The sequence below is a fragment of the Egretta garzetta genome, unplaced genomic scaffold (assembly GCF_000687185.1).
Source record: "Egretta garzetta isolate BGI_Z169 unplaced genomic scaffold, ASM68718v1 scaffold154, whole genome shotgun sequence".
NCBI classification, from domain to species: domain Eukaryota; kingdom Metazoa; phylum Chordata; class Aves; order Pelecaniformes; family Ardeidae; genus Egretta; species Egretta garzetta.
The window spans coordinates 6,200,521-6,216,858 of NW_009259600.1; the positions used below are offsets into that span (position 1 = coordinate 6,200,521).

The window sequence follows — 16,338 nt, forward strand, 5'->3', positions numbered from 1 at the left end:
GCCGCCCGCGGAGGAAACCGGCCGCTGCCGAAAGCCGGGCTCCCGGGATGCCAGAGCGTGCGGAAACGCCGTTAGAGCCTGAGGGCCGAGCTGGGGGTGGTGGTCGGGCACCCCGCCGGTACTCCGGGGTTGCTCTTACCTAGGTTGCTCTTCACAGTCTTTTGCCCTTACTGCTGCCGCTTTCCTGGTGCGCCTCATCCCGCTTCTTGGAAATCCCTTATTAAAACTGGCAAGCGTCGCGTAGCCTTGGCGCGCTTGTAGATGCAGCAGCTGGAGCCTGGTAGCTGAGATGAGGCCTTCCCATACGCTGTGCTGCTCCTGCTCCCTAGAACTGATCCTACACAGTCGTGCAGTTTCACCTCGGTAACAGGATAGAAAGGAGGTATGGTTTCTACCTAGTGTCAGGAATAAAGTTTGTAAAATGACTAGCCATTGCCAAAAAGAGCAGGCATGAAACTCTGGGCATCTCCGATGCACTAAATCAAACCATTTTGAGCAGGGCAACAGACCTGTATTATTTTAAATTGCATATGCTTCATTATTTGAATTAGAGGTAGGTGGCTACATTGTGCAAAGTAGCTTCGTAACTAACATTTTCTAGTTATTTAATTGGGGTTATATACTTACAACATGGAAAAATATTACTGAAGTTATCTACTGGGACAGTAGCTGAATAAATCTTAATTGTCTAAGTGGGATTTGTGTGTAAATCAAATTCTCTGTCATATTATAGAGTGATACTCAACTCCATTTCATCAGAGATGTTAGAAGTTTTGGTACATATCAAATAGTCTTTGGAAACCAGCAGACTGAACTAAGCGTCAGCTCTTAATGAGTGATCTGTTGTCAGTTGCTCTACTGACTTTTCAACCTTTTTGCATGAAACGCAATGAAAGAGACAAAACCCAGAAGCACCAGGTTAACATCCACTGTCTTTCTCAATTTATTGTAAGGTATATCTGTGCGGGCAGATGCAGAGAGATGGCTTGTTAGATGTAAACACTCCTGTGTGGGAAACCAGATAGCATTAGCAGAGGACCATGCTAATGAAACTGATGAGTCTCATTTCTGAGCCAGGGCTGGCTTGCAGCTGACTAAACACGACGGGAGCTAGGTTGCCTTTCTTTGTACGTGTCCGTGTAGCCATGCCCTTTCTGTGTATGAGTTTAGTGGTAGGAGGTTGGTATGGTGGGGTTTTTGTGGTGGTTTGCTTTTTTTTTGCTTTGTGGTTGTTGGGTTTTTTTTTAATGATAGTTGCAAGATATATACAGCTTCCAGTTTGTTGTGTACGTTCATATCTACCCTTGAAAAGGACATAAAATAATTTCAGAGTTTTTTCAGACTTTATTAACTTCTGAGCTTGTTAAGTGAGCATGCTGATGATCCCACGGACCAATTTCAAAACAGTGGGAATGGCAAAAATCTTAGTGTTGCAGAGAATTCTCCCATGGCAGGAAAATCAAAGAGCTGAGCTTCTGAATTCAGCTTACATTGAGCTATGCTACGTACTATGGGTTTCTAACGTGCGTGTTACTCTTACTGCAGTTCCAAGAAACTATGACCCTGCGTTGCATCCGTTCGAGGTTCCACGAGAGTACACAAGAGCACTGAATGCAACAAAGCTAGAACGTGTGTTTGCAAAACCTTTTCTTAGCTCCCTTGATGGCCACAGAGATGGAGTTAATTGCATGGCCAAACATCCAAAGAGTTTGTCTACAGTGCTGTCTGGAGCTTGTGATGGAGAGGTAAGCTGCAGTTACAAACCACAACAAACAATGTACCTTTCTTCCTTTGTTTTTCTTTCTCTTTTGTGTGGTGGGTTTTTTGGGGGGTTTTTTGTTTGTTTTTTAAATGCCCCCCTGCTTACCTTTCTTTTGTGTCTTTGTTCAGCCCAATAACCCTATCTTCTCTCAGAAGGTGCAGCATTCCCAGTCTGGGCCAGTCTTCCTCAAACTGCAGGTTGTAATCTCCCAGCAGACAAAGGCAGCATCTTTCAGCTGTTCATCTGTGAGCAGAGAGTGTGATGTTCAGTTCCTCAGGCAGTGAATGTTAATATTTACAGTCCATAGTGATTGCTTTTTGCTGCTCATGCAACCCCCCTCTTCCCCTTGAAGTTAAACTGCTGCAGATTAAGAAGATTACATGAAGCCAAATGAGCTAGAGGGAAGGGGGTACACAACTAAAAACTTTTTGGAATAATAATTTATCCTATTACCTAAAAAATGCCAACCCTGTGTTTGTTTGATTATTTTACATGAATATGACAAACAGCAAGCAAGGGCACTTTCTTAATTAGAGTCAGCTGCAGAAAAAAAAAAATGGACTGTGTGTCCTGTCTTCTCTGTCCCCTCTCACTCTTACGTTGTTCATTTGATACTACTTGTATTGTTTAAAGGTGTCTTCTAGGTAGCTGGTGGCTTTCTGCTTTTTATAGAAGATTCATGTGTCATGCGGTAGTGTAAGGGAGATAGAGAGGAGGGGAATAAATTTATATGAAACGTTGGCCAGATTTCTTAGCTGCTAATAGAGCGAGTAAAGCACTGGGTACATACAAATATAAAACCTGACCTCCATTTCTTTTTTTTCTTTTCAAATGGGCCCAAATGCTTTGAAACCAAAACCTCAGCAACTGGACTGAAAACATTCTGTTGGTTCCAAAGGCTAATTTCCTTGTGCTTTTCTCTTTAGAGTGGTATCTTATTGCTAAAATTATTACAGCCCCTGTCTTTTAGCAAGAATTCTAGTTCAAAAATAGGGGAATGCAAAAATGCAGTAAGTATACAGCTTTTTTTTTTCAAGAAGGGAATAACAGTAGTTTTAAGATGGGATTAAGTAGTTTAGAAGGGAATGAAAGTAATTTTAACATTCTAAAATCTGGACAGTGTTCAAACCAGCTATGCCATTTAGCTACATGTGTGATCTCTTGTACTTGAATGATGAGCTGCAGTTGTGGGCTGTAGAAAACTTAAATAACAGCAGAATGCTTTTCTGTTTTCAACAGGTTAAAATCTGGAACTTGACCACACGACAGTGTATTCGTACTATCCAGGCCCATGAAGGCTTTGTTCGAGGCATGTGTGCTCGTTTCTGTGGTACTTCATTCTTTACTGTAAGTAGATTGTGTCTCCTTAGTACAGTGTAGCAGTACAGAGTGCCTGTTCACCATCTGTTTGTCGGTGAGCAACTTACTTTCTGCCATAAAATATTTAAATATTATATGAATACATTTATTAGATTTGTCAGTGAACCTGACAGTTCTATTTATGATGAATTTTTTTTTGATGATGCGATATGGATGTTATTCAAGCCTATAGAAGGGATAAATACCACAAAATTGCTAAAGGATGGTCATGTAATTAGAACTTAACTAGTTTTCATTAAGGTAGTAGATGGATTATGTTCATGACTTCTTTACTCTGAGGGTGACGGAGCACTGGAACAGGCTGCCCAGGGGGGTTGTGGCGTCTCCTTCTCTGGAGATATTCAAAGCCCGCCTGGATGAAGTCCTGTGTAACATGCTCTAGGAGAACCTGCTTTAGCAGGGGAGTTGGACTAGATGATCTCCCGAGGTCCCTTACAACCCTTGCGATTCTGCGAAAGACATACAAATACTTAATAAAGTAACCATTTGCATGTATGATGAATAAAGACAAGCTGATTAAACAATATGGTTCCATGTTAATTAAGGTTTATTAACTTATATCAGCCACAACTGATTCAGTTGCATGTGAACCATCTGGAAATAGCATGTCTTCCTGTTTGCATTAAAACAATTGTAAGGTGATACAATAAAAATAATTGGTTTTGAAGACCTGAGGTTTTGCTTCTTTTGAGCTGGGCATAGAAGAGCTATTTATCTTTTCTGAAATACATACCCAGGTCATGAGGACAGTAGTTAGGATGTAGGGGTAGTCGTAGCAAACCCCTCCAAATTAGAATCCCCTTTTGATAGTCTCTCTGTCTGAAAATTGAGAGTGGGGAAGAAGAAATGGTAGTAGTGCTGTCAGGAGAGGAAGTTACACTTGTATAGCTAGCATTGTTTTGGCCAGTTTGCCTGATCCAGGTCACTGCACAGCCGTGCAAAAGCTTGTGCTGGCATAGTGCAAGAGGTAGCATGGTGTTAGGAGCAACTGAGGTGGAAAGTGCCTTTTAACTGTTTATATGCTCATGAAAATTACTTCCAGAAGGTAATTTGCAGTTTAAGGTGCCATTTGATTAAGAATCACAAAATGTAGCCTAAAAAAATAGTTGTCGTTCCAGCTCACCTTTTTCCTATTCGACCCTGGAAGTATCCCTTGTGAAAACCGGAAAAGATTTGTGGATCAAGATTAAGACAGTTGAATAGGTGGGAAGGAAAGGTGGTGGTGAGAAAGGGTGACAAACAGGAAATCAGTCACCTCCTTTCACGAGTAGACAGATCCCTAGACAGTCTCTGAGCAGCAGCTGCTTTGGAAGCCAGCCCCTCCCTTCCCTTTTTCTTCTTCCAATACCCCAGTTTTTACTGCTGAGCATGATATTACAGGGTATGGAATACTGCTTTGGCCCATTCAGGTCATCTGTCGTGCCTGTGTGCCCTCCCAGTCTATTGCCCGCACCTAGCCTGTTTGCTGATGGCGGGAGGCAGGGATGACAACTGACAGTGCGTGTGTGTGGGGAATGGCTTGACACTGTGCAAGCACCGTTCAGCAGTAGTCATTGGGGCCTTTTCAGCACTGGTTTTGCCACAAATCCAAAAGACAGTGCCACATGGGCTGCTATGAAGAATGTTAACTCCATTCCAGCCAGATGATATACATGTACCTTCTCAGTTTCTAGCGAAATATGGTGACAAAGAGAACTAATCTTCAGCTTGGAGGTACAGAACGGAACAGTGAATAGGCAGGAGAAGAGCACTTTACTGCTGTCTGTGTCACAGATCGTTCTCTTTTGAAAGGCTGCCTGTGCTTAACTGCAAAGCATATCTAATAAAATAATACATAAAACTATGTGCTTTCTCCAATATTTCCAGGTTGGTGATGACAAAACTGTGAAGCAGTGGAAAATGGAGAGCCCAGAACATGGAGAAGAAGAAGAACCTATTCATACAATTCTTGGAAAGGTAGTAAATCTAAGTTTTTGGTTTTCCCACATCTCTTCTTTTGAATTAAATTTGAACCGATTCTTATCTAGCTGTCTGAGGAGAGAGAAATAGTTTGGTATCACCTGTTATCATCATGGGTTGTAAAGTGATGGCATACAATTTTATAATGGCACTTTTAAAGTATCTTCAAGTTTTTATTGCATTTATTTTGCATGTAACCAGAAAGGAATATCTCGGATGCCATCAGAGACTGCTTAGATCTGTCTCTATTAATCATCCCTTTCCTGTGAACTGGTTGGAACTTCCTGTAGTTTCTTTCTATTCAGATGTGTGTTGTCAGTGCTTAGTCTGCATTAACTAACTTTCTTTTCATGCCAATACCTTGTAGCCATTCAATACCAATTTTTAACTTTACACCTTTGTTTGTGACAAAAGCAGGCTGAAAATACATACTTCAGCACTTTCAATTTGTTATAAGCTTCTTTTAAGAACAACATTAAATGCTTTTTGTAAATAGATAGTTTGAAACTCTTTAATAATTGTAATGTCTATGGAATCTGTTCGGGTCCCCACTGAAAATTTGTGATTGCACCCTTAAAATTTCCATTAGCTTTAGTCAGCCAGGACTTTGTAAATGGGCTTCTCATGCTGACTCCATTGTGAATTAATAAGAAATGCACGCATGCACATCAAGTGAGTACACAGAAAGCTAGTCTATTGTGTGAGGGTACATCTGACTTAGTCTTTTGTAGCAGTGGTGACTTGTTTTCGGTAATATAAATGAATAAAAACATGACAGACTTGCTATGCAGTGATTTGCTGATCTTTTTTGTAATAGAACATACTTGCTTATTTATGTATACAATTGGTTTTGTAAATTGTTTTGTTTATTGGTTTTTGGTTTTGTTTTTCTTTTAAAGACGGTGTATACAGGCATTGATCACCACTGGAAGGAAGCTGTTTTTGCCACCTGTGGCCATCAAGTGGATATTTGGGATGAGCAAAGGACAAGTCCCATGTGTTCTCTGACATGGGGTTTTGACAGCATAAGCAGTGTAAAATTTAATCCCATTGAGGTAATGGTTCTGTTGTATGTTGGAAATCAGTATTTCTTGATCTAAGCTCTACTAATACCGTCTTTAGTGGCTTTTTCCAAGTTTAGATTTTGATACATGTTTTAACGTAATATTTAGGGGGGTTTATATGTATATTTTTATGGTTACATTGCTTTGGAATGTAGCACCATATATTTTCATCTTTTTATCTTTTGTCTCTGTTAGTGGGGGAGAGGAAAAAAAAGTAGGGTGGTCTCTGTTCTGCATGCCACCATACATATCCCGTACTTCAGTCATACAATGTAGTGGTTATGTGGCTGTGGAACTCTCATCTGTCCCAGTGCTGTACTCCCTGTGACCAAGACTTCTCCACCTCTCCATGGCAAACAATTGTATTTGATCTTCTGCAGCAGTTCCTATATATCTCTTGGCTGGACTGTGTTCATAGATTAAATGGTGTGAGGAATTGCTTGTTACTTTTGAAGTAGATAGGACGGGGTGGATTCTGAATCTCAGAGGGGAAGCTGTGTAAAATGTTTGTGCTAAATAATTACCTGCACAGAAAAAACAATGAATGTATTTTCTTGGCTGAAAAAGGAACCATTTGACTACCAGCTTTGTGAAATAGCTTAGGTATCTAATGTAAGCTGTTAACTATACTCTAGAAGTGTTTAGAAGACTATACACACTTTTTCTTTTTTTCTTTGTTTAGACATACCTTTTGGGAAGCTGTGCTTCTGACAGAAATATTGTGCTATATGATATGAGAAAATCAACGCCGTTAAAGAAGGTAATCTTCTGCTTTTTAATGGAAGCTTATGGCACTAGTAATCATACTGAATATGTAAATAGTCTGTGTTGATGACAGTGGAGAATGAGGAGCTCTGAACTGAGTTCACTGAGTTTTCATTGTCTAATTTTGAGTCTTTTAACTGAGTTTGAATTAATGTTGGAATTTAAACCATGTAGAGTTAGAAGGGCCCTTTTCTGCATTCAAATGAGCCATCATGCTCACTCTGTCTTAATTCTTGATAAAGTGCCTGACCTGACAGCAATTTTACAATAAGAATTTTATGTTCCTGTATTGCATTCTGCCTGTGTGTGTCTGATTTTCCGCCCCCCCCTCCTCTTTGCCAGAAGGAAATAAGGCAACTTCTAAGGCATTCCTTTCCACCATAGGAGAGCCTTGGTCTGCATTTGAAAAGGTGTTTTTCTTTTGCATGGACATAAACCCTTGCCTATGCACCTACTATAAACATTCAGAAATCCTTTGCAGTGGAATCAAAATTATATTTACCTGTGGAATTTACCAATTGCATGAGGATTCCTATTTATCTTTAAGGGAATGTATGTGTGTGTTTAAAACAAGAAGCCAGTAATTCATACACACATACTAACCTCGATCAAGTTCGGTAGTTTTCAGCCACAGAAGTATCTTAACAATCTTCTTCTTGAAATACAGTATTCTGCCTTGTGAATATACACTCAGTATCCTTCTGGTATGTTACATACTGTCTGCAGTGACACTAGAACATTATAATGGCACTTAGTTATAAAATGGGAATGTTGTTGGCATAACAGTATTTCTTTCTCTCCCTGTGCCCCAACAACTTTTAATGAAGTTTCATGTGGGCCACTGAGACAGTGCTTATAAAATATTGTCAGTGATGCCATTTGGAGACCTGAAGGTCGAAATGAACGCAGCCAGTGCTGTAAATCTGCAGTTATAAGTTGAAAGGATGTAGTGTGAGCCTTTGTGAACTAAGTTGGAATCTAACAGAATTTTACATACATATATATGCTAAATATATAAAAGTATATGTACATGGGTGTATATACACGTGCACATATGGATATATGTGTATCTCATGTAGTAAGCAGCATGTGTGGGTGCATTTCCTGCTGTAGGAGTAGAATACTGATGAATACTTCCTTGCATCTGTGCATACAGTACTGGGTTTCCTGCTGGGATAGGGATGATTCTCCTGTGGAGAGGCAAGTTGAATGTCCATTTCTGCACTGAGAGCTAAGAGCTCTGTAACTCCCAGGAGAAGGGTGCTGCTTATTAGAGGTACCTTACCTACATATGCGCACTGGCTTCTAGCACTGCTGTGTTCCTGCTGTTTGATCGGCAAAGCAGCTCACACACTGCCCTGAGTTTGGAACTCAGTGGGAGTCCCTTCCTTAACGGAAATAGGAGTACAACTTTGCACATCATGAAGCGGTAGCTTTCTTCCTCATTTATCCTGTCTGTGAGTTTTGAAGTCTTAAGTTTCAAAGAGGGACAGATAAGATAGTGAGATGCTGCCTAAGTGCAAAATAAGAACTAGTCTAAAACAGCTGGGAAAGGATGAAGGGAAGCACTCCTGTTGCGTGACAGGAGGGAGATGTTTTAATAGAAGTTGGCACGTTTTGAAACTAAAAGTAATTCTTGTGCAATCTGTGGGATCACCGGAAAACTTGGGTTGTTTTCAAGATAGACTTCAGCATTTAAACAGCTGACAGGAACTGTGTTGTCCATTGCTTGTAACATTCTTAGCTGTTCACCTCAACCAAATACCTTGTAGGTAGTAAAGGAGGACAGATTAATTATTTGGCTGATCTAGTTTTGTGTTAAAGTAATCTCAAAATCTCCAGGTTGACACTCTGTAAGCAAGTGCTCACAGTTGAAATAAATAAACAAAGATAGCCAACTCTTCAGGGGCTTCACAACTTTGACTTGGTCTTAATAAGGACTTTTTCTTATGGAATGATTAAGTGTATCTACAGTTGGTTAAGAAATAGTGTCAGAAGACAGCTATGCTGCAGGTTTAGATAGTTCTGAAATGCTATTATTAATGTACTTAGAGCAATTTAAATTTCTTCCATGGTTGCCTTACATAGTTGTTACTGAATGTAATGCTAGAACTGTACAGAGACTCATTTTCTTAGGTGCTATTTTAATTCCAAATGCCACTGCTGAAATAAACTGAATACTTGTAAATTTGGGTGGAAAAATAGTGAAGCAAGATGTGGAGCATGGACTTTGACCAAACCTGACTCCTTTTGAGAAAGAGCTGGATTTTTCAGCTATGTTAGAGTTATTTTGTGACATGATTTAAAATATTTATTATACATGTAATGTGGTAACATTAATCGTGTACTCATTTTGCAGTGGCTGAAAAACTTGGATAGGGAAGAATAACTAACCCTCCTTGATTATTAGTTTCCCAGATGTGTTCTAGGTTTATAACTAGAAGAACAATACTGAAATCTGAACAAATTTCAGTTGTCACAATATTGTAAACATAGGGCCTGTCATTGGCCTATCCTTTCAGTTAATGCACTTTTTAAAGTAGAGATCCCTTTAAACATTTGATGAGTACATTCGGTTCTGGATGCGTGTAGTTTCTGAAAATGACCAGTATTTTGCAACGCAGACTTCATATTGAACAGGAAAATGTCATTTAGGAAATGAGGACTTAGCACACACTCATAACATCACAATCTTTTTTTGGGGGTGGGGGGTGTGTGCATTCACTAGAGGTCATCACTATTAACTTAAGCCTTGAGATTGCGTTCATTATTGTAAAAGTTATAATTGTACAACTGTATCTTGTTATATATGTGTAAATATATGGTGTTTGGTATAGTAAGCTGAGAACAAAAATGAGTTTGAAGTACCATAGTGTTAAACACCCAAATTTCAGAATTTCGAAGTAGGATTATGGCTGGCCTGGAACATTGTGGAAAATCCTATTTAGAGTTGTTCAGTTTGTTAATAAGTTGCTCTGTGATTATACATCTACCTTGTGTCAGGTGTACTGTATGGGATTCATTTTTAAATACAGTGGTTGAAAGTTCCTCCAGGAATCGGCAGAAGCCAACGCTGTTGTGTCCTGCAGGGTGTCAGATGAACTCCTCCATGCTTCCCTTTCTCCCAGAGGGGCATGGATGTTACTGCCGTGGTGGGGGGCATCTGACACACAGCTTCTTAATGCCTCTTGCCCACTGTTAGCAGAGTATAGAAGGGTCTTATTAGAGTGACTGTTGTCAGCTGCCTTCCTCCCACTTCAAGGCAAACTGGCCTCTTTGCAGCCATCTGCTTACTAGCAGCAAGCAAATCTTAGGAATGTGTAGCAAATTATTTGCTGCTAATACGGTGATAGTGGTGAGTAGATTACAACACAATAACTTCTACATGCGTTGCTTGGGACTTCAACAAGAAATGGCAACTGTCCTGGAGAATTCACAAACTGCAATTTCAGAGGTAGAATAATGAAGGGATAGTGGTAATTGGGAGAACACCAAAATGTTACAATAGCTTTGCAAATGCTGGTTCACAGCATCAATTAATGATTATATCCCTCGAAATAACAATTTAATTAGATGTGTTTATAGATTACCTAACTAAAAGTTCCTGTAAATATGATGAAGTGAAATTTTTCAGAAGTTCCAGGTTTACGTGTTAACCACTAACATGTTTATGTGTTAAGTGACCACTTAGAAGAATTTGCTTCTAAGGTGACTTACAGAGGAAAACTTAATTGCTGTGTAGCACAAAGCAGTGAGCATACGATGAGGGACAGGAAGTTTTTGAGTTCCAATTCTAACACTGCTAAGGAAACGTTCTGTCATGTCACTATTTCCCTGCCACAATTCTGTATCTAGAAAGTGCTTGTCTCCAGTGGTAAAGGAAGTTTTGAACTGTCGTGAGTAAATTAAATTTTACTGCCTATAACAAGGTAGCAATGTGTAAATATCTTTCAGGTTATCTTGAACATGAGGACAAATACGCTGTGTTGGAACCCCATGGAGGCTTTTGTTTTTACTGCAGCAAATGAAGATTACAAGTAAGTGTCACCTTGCTTGTTGATAATCTTGATCATGTTAGGTTTTTAATCTGTATCTTGGTGATTTATCATTGTGCTAAAATGAATTTTTAAAAATACTCAAACTCTAAAGTTGAATCGCTTATGTGATAACCTAGAGAATTATAGGCTCACTGATTTAAAAAAAATCAGTACCTGGGGAGAAAAAAGCAGTGTAACTTAGAAAAAATGCAGCTGAACCTATGCAAGTGTAACTTGGAATGGGACTTGGAAAATAATAAATATTTGTCCAGTCTGAAGCAATATACGTGTTTATTTTCTTGCCAGCTCTTGTGAAGCTTGATATATTGTACTGATCAGCTATTTTGATGAGAACATTTCTTAAAAAAAACCAAAACGGGAGAAAAAAGCAGTGTAACTTAGAAAACCAGAGACTGCAATACTTATCCTTTCAATGTCTCAGAGCAGTTTTTTACTTTTGAACAATACTATTCATGCGAACAGCTAATCTGATATTGAAAAAGCTGTCTCTTCAAAACTAGGCCACTGCAAAATGTGCTCCATATCCTTTTTTCCAGGAAGTCAGTGATCTGACAATAGATCACTGTTTTCTTCTGGAACACTTGTCACTACCACTTATCTTAAGGCTGTTTTTCCAAGGAAATGGAGTCTGGCCCAGACCTTGAAAGTGGCTGTTGTATCTGATGTACTGCTTTTTCACCTGTTATGGTGCGGTGAGGCTACCAGGCTACCTGATCTGTTTGTTTCTATGTCTTTCCGCCCTGTCTCTTGCAAAACTAAAAATGGTAGCCTGTTACTCTCAGGGCCTACTGTCCTCTTGAAAACTGAAGCAATTAGTATAAGTGCAATGACCAATGCGTATATTAACAATGTACTTGCAAGTGTTGGCTGATTATATGGAGTAGCAGTTTTGAATATGATGCCAGCATACTTTTTCTAGGGGAATTTAGAAGTAGTGAGCAATAGTTGCCAGTAAACTATTGAATAAGAGACATTTGAATTAATTCCAGTTATGCATTCATCTGCAGCAAGGAGGGTGAGAAACCTGCTAAATTACAAATTTTTAATGTCGTACTTTTACTAAATAGTGCACCTTAAGCAGGTTTCATTAAATGCTTTGTCTGTAAAGCACCTTTGCTTATTGGCACTAGGCAAATGAATGACCTACTCGCTTGTCATGCCTTGCTATGTATCAGTGGGCTTGTTGACTCAAAGGGGGTGCAGGTGGAGCTCACCTGAGCTTTGAAGTGCTTAAGAGCAAACCAGTTGTGGTCCAGCAGCTGTGTGTTTATTTTCAATGTAATGCTCTTCTACAGATAGCATGCTCTGCTGAACTAGTATCTCCTTGTATTGAAGGACCAAGCTTTCCTTGGACTCCTACATTGTCTGGCCTAAAGACAATTAGGCAGTAAGAAAGGGTGCAAACCAAATGGGAACTTCACAGTAGACTCTGAATTACTAGGAGTGCTCAGTATGGGAGTATCTAGAAACCTTGCAGAGTCAATAGGCTTGCCGTAATGCTTCAGAGATGCTTGTCCAAGTTCAGGTTATATACTTCTATCTGAAGATGGAGTAAAGGAGGACAGTGTGGTGGTTGGAGAAATTGATTTGGTCATTGACCCATGAACAGATGGTGAGGGGAATAGTGGAGATTGTCTGCTCTTTGACAGTGAGCAAAAAATGTAGGTATGATCTGATAAGTGAAGCCTCTGGTTAATAAACTTTTTTCAAGCCCTAAGCAAGGCATCATTCTTTCTTTTCATGTGTTATGAGCAGTTTTAAAGAGTTCCCTCTGCAATATGGATCTATCCTTAAGTGTGGTTTATGTATGATTAAAGTAGCTGTTGAGCAAAAATGTACTACTTGCTTAGGAGTTGTTAGATATTAAGCTGTTGGTGTACTTATTTTAAAGCTTATATACTTTCGATATGCGCTTTCTTGAATCACCTGTGACTGTGCATATGGATCACGTGTCTGCTGTTCTTGATGTGGATTATTCACCCACCGGGAAAGAATTTGTCTCTGCCAGCTTTGATAAGTCTGTCCGCATTTTTCCTGTAGACAAAGGTCGCAGCAGGTGAGTGATTTTACACCTTTCTCTCTTGCTGTCCTTCATTCCAGTGATCTCCCTCCTGAGTCCTTAAAATTCTTAATTCATTCATTAACATCTTCATTGGGGCATTCACTTCCTGTGAGTGTTGAAATCTTTATTAGGTCACGTAGCTGACAGATAATTCTGGAGTATGTATTAGAGTAGACTTTTTACTTAATGGATAGCAGTATTTATGCAGTTTTGGTTTAAAATTACAATGGATTATTGTTCCTGGGTGCACTTATTTGTATTTTACCAAGATGAATCCCATGTTATTTCTCTCTATATGTATCTTTAATGTTTTTAGGTCAGTTTGTACCGTATCTGTCACCACTGAAGTTTTCAGTGCCTTACGACATTGTAGTATGTGGTTTTCTAGGGACTGTTTTCATCCTATATGGATGATTGCTAAAGACATTACATGAAAAGCATTCTGAGTTCTGAGGATCGGCTTGGGACACTTTTGTGATCTGTTTCAGTACACTTACTACTTTTCTTCATATTTTGTTAACCAGATTTTGATTCATGTGACAATGCTTTGAATACAATTCACTTTGAATTAGTTTTTCATGTAAGATTTCATAAGGCAGTGTATTAAATATTTTGCTGAAGTTCAGATTGGATCTACTCTGTCTCCATTACTTTTTTTCAGTTTGATGAAAATTGAAGCAAGTTATCAGATCTGCCTAGTATCATTTGTTCTTCATAAACCTACCTTCATTATTCTCTGTTGTCAGTTCCTCCTCTTTTTTTTCTTTATTCTTAACATAGTTGCATTCCTTTCTCTAACCTCGGCCCCCCAGAAAGTTGCTACTAGGTCAAGTGCTAGGTGGTTTGGGGGGTGGAAATGTTGAAATATTGATGGTGGGGGAGTATATTTTTATTATTGATTGGTGCAGATATGTATGCATTGTTCAACGTAACTGTTTGTATGCTCCTGCACTGTATCAAAGATTGAGAGGAGTTACTTACATTTTTCTTTATATTTAATCTACAGGTAGTTTTAATTTTCTTCCTGTCTTGTAATAATATTTTAAATGTAACTAGGTATTGCAGCTCCTTTGTGGCTTTGGGGTTTTTTTCTTTGTTTGTTTTAGTTTTTTTTAATTCTTGTATTATTAAACAATATGGTTAGCAGCTCCTGTGTTCTACGGATTTTCATTTCTATGGAATAGTGATGTTCACAAAAGTGATATGCAAAGTTAAAGCACGTCATTGAGGGGAAGTTTACCGATCCCATAATTCAACAGTAAAAGGCTTTAGTCCACATTATAGCAGATTGTTGCCAAGGCCCGTGGAAGGGATTTTCCTTTGTGCCCCCTTTTTTCCCCTTCCATGTAGTGGCTGTATATCTAGTGAGGGAAAGCCTTATGAATTAAGAACTTAGCCTCATATAAGATGACTAGGTCATTCTGGGACACTCAAAATTCTTTACAAGCTGGGCTTTTTCAGAATTGCACAGTTCAAATTAATCCCTCGGAATAGAGAAAGATCTCCAAATGGAAGATCTCATCCTCCTTGGAAAACCGAGAGGGCAGACTATTGGTAAACAAGGATCCTGCTGGTATTCCAGTTTTGACTTTTGATCTCCTGCCAATCTGAAAACCTCCTAACTTCTATTGTTTTCTATTTTATTTTAAAATTAAAATTTAAATTAGGAAATGGATTAGCCAGGAGAAATAAGATTTATTATGAAGTTGATTAAATTTAATAAATTATTGGTAAACAGAAATGGATGTCTGTGCAATTTCTTTTTAAATGTCAGACCCAGGTTATTTGGCCACGTTTTGTGTTTTTCCTTCCTCTGAGAATGATATTTAATAACTTGTGATGACAGCAACAGGAGAGGCAGAGGCTGAAAATTCAGAGTAAGGAAAGAAAAAGTACTTAGTTCCCCAAAGGTGGTTGAAGAAAAGCTTTGTTATTGAGCCAAATAGTAAAATGAAAGTAAGCATAGAAATGCTTATGGAAACACGTATGTGCACACACGCTATTGAATATCAACATCAGTAAAAAACTGATGCGAGTATTAATGTTTTCTGAAGGTACTCGTGCTCAGTCTTCCACGTGGTTGTTCTTGTAGAGCATCACTTGAGTGTGAGTTACAAGAGGTGGTTAAGCCTATTAAAGCTTATTTAATGTGATGTATTGATCACTTTTGTTTTTCTCACAATCCCTCCAGCTCAACCCTGGTCTAGTTTTTCCATGCCTCTGGAACAGGTGTTGTTTCCCTATTTTATTTCCATTACTACTTGGATTTTACTGGTAAAAATAACAGGGTAGAAGAAAGAGAATGGTCTATAAGCTGCAATGTGTGACTGATGTACCAAAGGAGTTGGTATTAGTGGACACTAAGTAGGCCTTACTTATTCTTCACCTTTAGAATGCTAATAAATAATTAAACTTACCAGAAAAGTGTACTTAGCCCTATATTATTATAGCAGAAATAAAAGAATAACTTTATGAATAATATTGTTCTGCTTGTTTATTACATACTTAATGAAAATTATTTATGAGTTTCATTTAAATGTTGGCTTAAATGTAACATCTAGAAAAGCTTTTCAGCAGGTGCCAGCACTTGTTGAGCAGGAGTCTGACTGGCAGAAACTAAATGTAGTTTATGCTTTAATAGCCACACAGTTGTTCTGAATCCTTTTTTACTGGCTGGTATTTCTTGCTGAGTTCTTGTTTGCAGGATTGGAGACTTTTCTTCGAGTTTTAAAATTTTTCCTATGAGTCCTTTAGGGAATGATAAGGAAGTCCATTTTTGGGGAAAGGAAGGAAATTACAATGACGAGTAGCCAGTCCATTGCCTTGTCATAAATGGACAGCTGGAGGTGTTTATTTACTGTTCTCTTTCTTGTTCATAACAATGGTGTCAGATTCTTCAGCACCCATTCTTCTGCCGTCCCATTCTGTAATGCTTGCTTGGTGTAACCGCATACTAATGAAAATTCTTTTAGGAACAGTGTGTTTATATTATATGCACATGGCTTGTTTGGCAAAAAGAGTTATTCTTCAGCTATTTCCTGTAATTTCTGTGAAAGCACTTACTTAAAAAGCATCTTATCCTAGATGGTCCTTTACCATTCTAACCATCACACTTTATTTGAATCTCTCTCCCTCTCTCAATTTAAGATCAGCACAGTGTTTTAAAAAAAAAAGCTAGATTTTTTTAAAAAACAACAACAAAAAGTACAAAATATATTTTGCCTTAAACAGAATGCTTTCTGCTATTTCAAAGGTAATGTTGGTGGGAAAAGTGATGATGGATCATTT

The 16,338-nt window shown here is 38.7% G+C and overlaps 1 protein-coding gene across 1 annotated transcript in view; it reads left to right on the forward strand.

The window, feature by feature from the left end:
* The window catches only part of DCAF13 (DDB1 and CUL4 associated factor 13), a 28,314-nt gene that overhangs the window by 1,932 nt on the left and 10,044 nt on the right, over positions 1 to 16,338 (forward strand). The window contains exons 2-9 of the mRNA XM_009638319.2: positions 76 to 190; positions 1,546 to 1,745; positions 3,002 to 3,109; positions 5,009 to 5,098; positions 6,001 to 6,156; positions 6,848 to 6,925; positions 10,885 to 10,967; positions 12,880 to 13,044. Of these exons, the coding sequence (XP_009636614.2) occupies positions 76 to 190; positions 1,546 to 1,745; positions 3,002 to 3,109; positions 5,009 to 5,098; positions 6,001 to 6,156; positions 6,848 to 6,925; positions 10,885 to 10,967; positions 12,880 to 13,044 (995 nt within the window). The remainder of the gene's footprint in view (positions 1 to 75; positions 191 to 1,545; positions 1,746 to 3,001; positions 3,110 to 5,008; positions 5,099 to 6,000; positions 6,157 to 6,847; positions 6,926 to 10,884; positions 10,968 to 12,879; positions 13,045 to 16,338) is intronic.